General features: G+C 36.5%; 1 protein-coding gene across 1 annotated transcript in view; it reads left to right on the top strand.

Moving 5' to 3' along the window:
- Nucleotides 1-1,767: 1,767 nt before the first annotated feature.
- dnah1 (dynein, axonemal, heavy chain 1) overlaps nt 1,768-7,551 on the top strand; it is a gene marked incomplete at its 3' end in the record, with an annotated part of 35,532 nt that continues 29,748 nt past the window's right edge. The window contains exons 1-9 of the mRNA XM_079856851.1: nt 1,768-1,792; nt 2,170-2,335; nt 3,212-3,284; nt 3,372-3,543; nt 5,160-5,304; nt 5,478-5,610; nt 5,787-5,945; nt 6,283-6,535; nt 7,370-7,524. Of these exons, the coding sequence (XP_079712977.1) occupies nt 2,174-2,335; nt 3,212-3,284; nt 3,372-3,543; nt 5,160-5,304; nt 5,478-5,610; nt 5,787-5,945; nt 6,283-6,535; nt 7,370-7,524 (1,252 nt within the window). The 5' untranslated portion in view covers nt 1,768-1,792; nt 2,170-2,173. The remainder of the gene's footprint in view (nt 1,793-2,169; nt 2,336-3,211; nt 3,285-3,371; nt 3,544-5,159; nt 5,305-5,477; nt 5,611-5,786; nt 5,946-6,282; nt 6,536-7,369; nt 7,525-7,551) is intronic.

Below are 7,551 nucleotides of genomic sequence, written 5' to 3'. Positions count from 1 at the left end.
AAAAGGTTGTTGGTTGTGGCCTGTGGAATGTTGGTCCAATCCTCTTCAGTGGCTGTGCGAAGTTGCTGGATATTGGCAGGACCTGGAACACGCTGTCGTATACACCGATATATATGCTTTTTTTACATTGTGAAATACAAAGAAAATAAATAGTTCACTTAAATCTGTTATGGCATATATAAAGAGTTCAAGGGAGTGTCCCTTATTTTCCTCTACTGAAATTGGCAACCCTTAAGGGTACGCTTGCTACACACAGCCTACGACGTAGCTACGGCGTGAGTTCGACGCAGAAGTATAATTTGGGTTTACACTATAACTTCCTCATTTGAGCTGAGTAAATTGAGCAGGCATTGGTAGCTTGTGACAAAGTATCACTTGTGTTGTTAATTGGCAAGTCTTTCCTCCGCTGCCATTAACTTTTTGACCTGTTGACTTAATGATCTGATTAATCTCCTTAATGATCTGTCAGTCTGTCATGTCCTTTTTAGTCCTTTTTACAATGATGGCAGTTAGATCCCCTGCAAAGTCAAAAGGCATCTGTGGCGCCTCATTTTGAATTTCACACATGCACTTGACCTCTGACCTTGCCCAACCCTGTCTATGGGTTAGCAACACACCTTCTGGGAATGACACATGAGTTCAGGCACATTAAGTCATTCATGCACGCTACAGTGAGCATGCTCAGGATGATATGCAGGGCCAGCGGGGATGAAGGTGTGTGTTGCTTATGATCTCCGCTGGGAAACGGGGCAGGATTCGGTGACCTTTTGACCCAGGAGTGTGAGGATCCCTGTGGGTCATTCGGGATGTACAATTACACAGGATGAGATGAAAAGAGAACGGATGGGTTGGGATCACTCTGGGAAGCCCATTCCAGTGTATTAGATCATAATTACTGCCATTAACTGATGCAGTACAGAACTAGAAATGCCTTAAATGTCTGAGTTTCAACATAATTGCTAAAACTCTCATAAGAGACTGTCATTGGCTGAGACCATTGCAGTCATACTTCATTTATACTTACACAATATGTAATTTCATTATCGTGTTAAATAAGGAAATACAGAGGGCTACTTATGAACAATGTCAGATATTACAAAATAAAAACTTTTAAAACCTAAAAAAGCATTTTTACCCGAGGGGCAGAAAAAAAAAAAAAAGTGTTGGCAAATTTGCCCCAAGCCTTTGTTAATTTTTCATTTTCCTAATTTTTTAATTAAGCTAACTTTTTAAATACCTAATATCTACACTTATCATTTCCAGTTGATCAATACATTATCTCATTAAATCTTTTCTCTATAAAATCTTTCACACAAATATTAAACAATGTAAAATAAATGACACATAAATCGGTACAGTGAGGGAAATTACTATTCCTGAGTTAAAACTGCATTCTAAATGTTTTTGCCAAATCTTTCTACAGCAGAAATGGAGTAGCATGCTAGTATGCAGTTCTGAATTTGTCATACTGCGCACATTTGAACAGCATCTGCCCTCTGACCTTGGAAGCAATTTTTTCATTATTATTAAATTTTTTTTTGCACAGTTATTAGACCTTATACTAAAGCTTAACTTGATGAGTAAATGAGTAAATATATATGATTTCTTTTCTTTTTAAAACTGCAGACTAGAGAACATTTTGCATAGCACTCAATGTTTGTTTTGCTCTCCACAGTAACAGTAACTGATTGTAAAGCGCTCAGCCATTTCTGTCTCGTGCACCGGAATCTACAACGGCCTAGCAACCGTTACAGCGTCGCTAATGACCACCGAGACGGCGGAAAATATACAAGTACTGAAACTTATTTATGTTACCTAAGGTTTGCAGTTTTATATCACTTTTAATATATTTATAACTTTGTACTTATATTTTTACGCGATACCTGTCAGCTGCTGTGATTTGAAGTGAGGTAACGTTAAATTAAAAACGGTGCTTTCAACGGATTTTTGTTTGAAGTGAACTATATAACGTTATTTAACTCGACCGTAATGTAACATACATGTAACTTAACAGTAATATATACACCTCTCGCTATTGTCATATTTTATGGAATACAGTGCTAGATACTTTGTAACAATGTTTGGTTAAACATACTGTAACGTTAATGCTTGAAACAATTCTGATTTTTTCGTAAGTAACTTTCTTTATTTTCTTACGGTTTGAATAAGAGATATGGACAAAAAACAGACGAAAAGTGAAAACCACCCTTACGGACCTGGCATGTTTTGTCCTCGCCCTCCAAACAAGTCTAGAGAGGGTCACAGGGGCAAACTGCCCCCTCTGAGGGGCATCTACTCTGATCACATAACTTCATCAGGCAAAAGTCTGCAACAGGTAAAACATTCTTTCTATTCTTTTACTGCTTTATTTTTCTAGATTCCATTTGAATTATTTATTTTTTAATAATCAAAAAGCATGTATAATGAGTTGAATAAAAAGTTCCCTATGAAATCTGTTATTTTTCCTCATTTCCATTTCCCCCCAATTTCTGTTTTAGTTATTTATTTAGTTAGTTAGTGTTCTGTGTCTTATGATTTAGCCTATTACAAATGTATCATCAAAAGCTTTGGTAAAAGTGTATAACAAGTGTTGATCGAAGTTGTATAGCTACACATTCAATTGTTATGACTGAATTCCACTGACTATAGAGTGCAACAGTCAGTTCCTGGAAGTAAAAACTCTTTTAAACCTTCTTTTTAAAGCTATGAGGTTCTTAATCGATTGTATTTGCTTCTGCTGAAGCCGTCAGTCCGCATTATTTCAGCTTATTTTAAAAAAATAATCGTATTCATAGTGAAAAACTACATTACCCATTATGCTGTACAGAAAATTACACCAGTCAGAGTAAAAAAAAGCAACAAGTGCCAAAATAGCTCTTTAGCTCCACCTACTCCCATGAAGCATTGCAAATTATGTAATGGAGTCAGTGTAGCTGGTTGGCTTGGTTCATGGCTTATAAATCTTTAACAAAGTCTTTTTTTAAAACCCTACGGGTAAAAATGAATCGGAAAAATACTTACGGAACCAGCGCTGCTGAAAAAGGGGACGGTAACTGTTGAACTCTATTCTGTTTGCATTTTTCCGCATCACAGAAATCATGGGGTCATACTCATTCATACACATACATGTAAACATAAACATATACCTACCTTGTTTTGTTAAATATCACCAAAAATAAATATCACCAAAACTCATGCTGCTGTTTTTCAGACTTATACACAAGGTCCAGTGACCCAACAGAGTTTACTGTGCCGAGCGGGATACGAGTCCAACTCCCGCAAAAGTAAGAAATCAAACCATAATCAAGTCAAAACACAAATGCTAAAACTAATTTTACTCATTGTATTTTCTTTGTTTTTGACTGTAGCAGCTATGTTAAAAACACTTCCTGACCTGCACAGTGTTCTGGAGAACAACTGGCAAGAACCATCAACACAACTCCAGCACGAGACGGACTTTCACCCTGGAAGTTACGCTCCTAAAGTTCAGATAGCTTATACTTGCCTCCCAGGACATGTGCCCCGCAAGATCGAGATTGAGAGGTGAGCAGTTCAAACAAACATCACCGGTGGTTCTCAACTAATGGGTCAGAACCCAGAAATGAGCCACAGGTCTGTTTTTGGTAGAAGATAACTAAATTAGATGCCAGCATGGACAGGATGCTTGACATGCTTTATCCTCTTAAAGGGATAGTTCACTTTGAAATTAAATTTTGGTATGTTTTAGCTTACCTCAAGGGCATCCAAGATGTAGGTGTTTCCGCAGTAGTTTCAATTTTGATATTTTTAGGTCAAACCGTTCTTGTCTGTCAGTCATATAATGCAGGTCTGTGGTCACCACCTCAAAGAGCATGCACAGAGAAGTCCAAATTAAACAATTCCCCATCGTAAGTACACATTGATGGCCTAAGACACGAAACGAGCGGTTTGTGTGAGAAAACGAACAGTATTTATATAGTTTTTACCTCTTGTACACAACCACTTCCAAGTGATCTGAGGGCGCGCTTGCACAGACTAAGCCAGAACGCGCACACACGTCACACACGTCACACACCAGGAAGCGCGCGCACCCTCAGATCACTTGGACGTGGCTGTGTACAAGAGGTAAAAACGATATAAATACTGTTCGTTTTCTCACACAAACCGCTCGTTTCGTGTCTTAGGCCATCAATGTGTACTTACGATGGGGAATTGTTTAATTTGGACTCTGTGCATGCTCTTTGAGGTGGTGACCATAGACCTGCATTATACGACCGACAGACAAGAACAGTTTGACCTAAAAATATCAAAATTGAAACTACTGCGGAAACAAAGACATCTTGAATGCCCTTGAGGTAAGCTAAAACATACCAAAATGTAATTTCAAAGTGAACTATCTCTTTAAAAACCATGAATAAAATGATGCAAGGTTAAGAAAAATAGTCACTTTCAAAAAGGGTAACCAAAGTGTGTTCTGCTGTAAATCATTGCTTGTTGAGATTTGTTATTATTCATTATACACTACTGTTTTTTAAAAATAAATTAATACTTTTATTCAGCAAGGATGTATTAAATTGATCAAAAGTGACAGTAAAGACATTTATAATGTTGTAAAGATTTCTACTTTTTCAATTAAATGCTGTTTTTTTAACGTTCTATTTATCAAAGAATCCTGAAAACTGTATCATGGTTTCCACAAAAATATTAAGCAGCGCAACTGTTGCAACACTGATAATAATAAGAAATGTTTCTTGAGCATCATATTAGAATGATTTCTGAAGGATCATGTGACACTGAAGACTGGAGTAATGATGCTGAAAATTCAGCTTTGCATCAGGATTAAACTAAATTTTAAAATGTATTAAAACAATTCTTTAAAAATGTAATGATATTTAACAATATTACTGTTTTTACTATTTTTTTTTTTTTTATTAAATAAATGCAGCCTTGGTGCATTTTTTCAAAAACTTTTTGAACAGTAGTATTTATTATAGTATTATTAAGCATTTGTTTGCTTGGTTGATACTAAAAAGTTAGAGTAGATGCTCATCCATTTGAAAAAGGCTCATGCACATTTTGTTATTTAATGTTTTTTTTGTATATTTCTTTTATTTATATAAGGCATATTTGTAGATTGTAATGTAGTATGCATGGATGTTTGTGTCTGTTTTAATTCTTAGACGTAGGAGGGAGTATCAGAAGTTAGATATCAGTAAGCTTTTGACTGAGCAAGGCATTGACTCCAACCAGCTGATGCCCAGATACCAGACGAGTGCGGAGACAGAAAACCCCTACCAGCCTGTTTCAAACTACCTGTCTCTGGAGGTCATGCATGTTGCTTGTATATTGATTTTATGAAGTATTCTTGAAGTGAATTTGAATGTTTGCTTTTTCCTTTATTTTAGTCTCCATGTAGATGATTTAGTTTAAATTCTAGTACCATTTCTGTTTAATTGGCTGCCTACTTGTGTTTATAATTTTTTTTAATGTAACACCAGATATTCGATAACGAGGAGTTTGACTGCCGTACTCCAGAGGAATGGCTGGCTTTAGGTTATGAGCAAGGCTCCATCGACCGCAAACCTGTTCCTGCCAAAGCCCTGCTGCCGACAAAAAACAGCATCCCACCTGGTACGGTACTGTCTAAACCCTCTGATAATACCTGACATATTGTAGTCGAATGGATCCCATCATTTGTCTTGTAGTTCCTCCTGAAAATAAATTAATATTACAGCCCATCCAGTGGGAGCCATATGGGAACATGTGGGAAAAATTAAATGTCTGTTCCTCATGTGTTTAACGTGTAGTGGATCCAAAGAGCCCGGCTTTGGAGTATTCTTGGCAGTTGGTTGGCGTACTACAATACAGCCAGGAGAAGAAACAGTACTTGGTGCATAAAGTGGACTGTAATGGATGGGTTCGAGATTCCATGGGAAAACCCATTTTGAATGGAGGACAGAGAAAAGGCATGTGCAAAAGCCATTCATAAAGCTTGCTTATTTTTAACACTTCATGAAACAGTTTAACATGCACTTTTTTCCTATGCTGACATATTTCCTGTTGAAATAAGAAAGTTGTGATGTGACATATCACATATCACAGCTCATCCCAGAAGAAAAAGAAAGTAAAAATGAATAAACATTTAAATGCTGGCTAGAGGGACTTTTTTATCATATAAATAGCATCAAACCTTAAAGACATCAACTGAAAGCCACAAAAAGTTTTGGTTTCATGTTTAACTCTGTGATATAGTTAAACTTTCTTAAACCATTGTTTCTATTCCAAACTTCCTTTCTTTCCCAGGGGTTTTGTCACTGGAAGAAGGGCAGTATTGGGTTCCCAGGATCAGGCTGCTGTTTTGTGCGGAGGACCAACGTGTCTTTGCCCAGAGAGTCCAGTTTGCACAGAACTTGAGACAGAAGACAGAGGCCTTACTCTTGTACCATCTTTCCATTGACTGTATGCCTGTCTGGAGTGGCAACCCCACTCTCAATCTCACCAGTTTAGAAAACATCAGAAAATATGCACTCTCTACACCAGGCCTCCATCTTAAACGGTGAGAAGAATGAAAATATTAACAAAAGTTTGGGGTCAGTAATTGTTATTCAGCAAGGATATATTAAATTGGTCAAAGGTGACAGTAAAGACTTTTTACATTTAGACATTGTTTCAACAAAATCTTTAAATAAATTCTGTTCTTTTGAACTTTCTATTTATCAAAGAATCCTGAAAAAAATGTACAGTTCACGATTTTTACAAAAATATATAGCAGCATGACTGTTTTCAAAATTGATAATAGTAAGAAATGTTTCTTAAGCAACAAATCAGCATATTAAAATAATTTCTGAAGGATCGTGTGACACTGAAAACTGGAGTTATGGCTGCTGAAAATTCGGCTTTGTCATCACAGAAATAAATTATATTTTAAAATATATCAAAATTAGTGTTTTTACTGTATGTGTGATTAAATAAATGCAGCCTTTGTGAGCATTAGAGACTTCTTTCAGAAAATCTCAAACATTTGAATGGTGGGTTATTTTATTCGATTTTTTCTTTTTGTACTAGTTATGGGTTTTGCATAAAATATGGGTCTCTGTCACTGGTGTACAGTAATGTAAAAAATGGCTTAATATGCAAATGAGTTCCATTGTACCCAAGTATGATCATTAATAATAAAACATTAAGACTTTCCTATAAAAAACATCTGCACCTTCCGTTAACACCAGATGTACAACATTCTATTTATCTGATTTCTATTTCTGAACGTTGTACGATGTACAGTTCCAGAACACACACCATATAATTACATAAACAGTTACTGATGTCTGCTGCACAGCATTGTCACAGATAGTATTAGTTTGTTTTTCTAAAAACACATTTGTCTATACAGTCTACAGGATTGTGAGGAGCGGCTGAAGACAGAACTTTATCTGGAGTACAGTCGCACTATGAACCAGATAGTCTTTGATAAGGTGGTACAGGACAACCCAGAGTTTTCCTACATCACACTTCCTCAAAAAGAACCTGAGAGTGTTCCCGAGAGAGGTAGAGAGATGGACATCAAAAAAAGAG

Source organism: Squalius cephalus (assembly GCF_949319135.1).
Source record: "Squalius cephalus genome assembly, chromosome: 22".
NCBI classification, from domain to species: domain Eukaryota; kingdom Metazoa; phylum Chordata; class Actinopteri; order Cypriniformes; family Leuciscidae; genus Squalius; species Squalius cephalus.
Note: the sequence above shows the minus strand (reverse complement) of the source record. Positions and strands in the feature narration are given on the sequence as shown.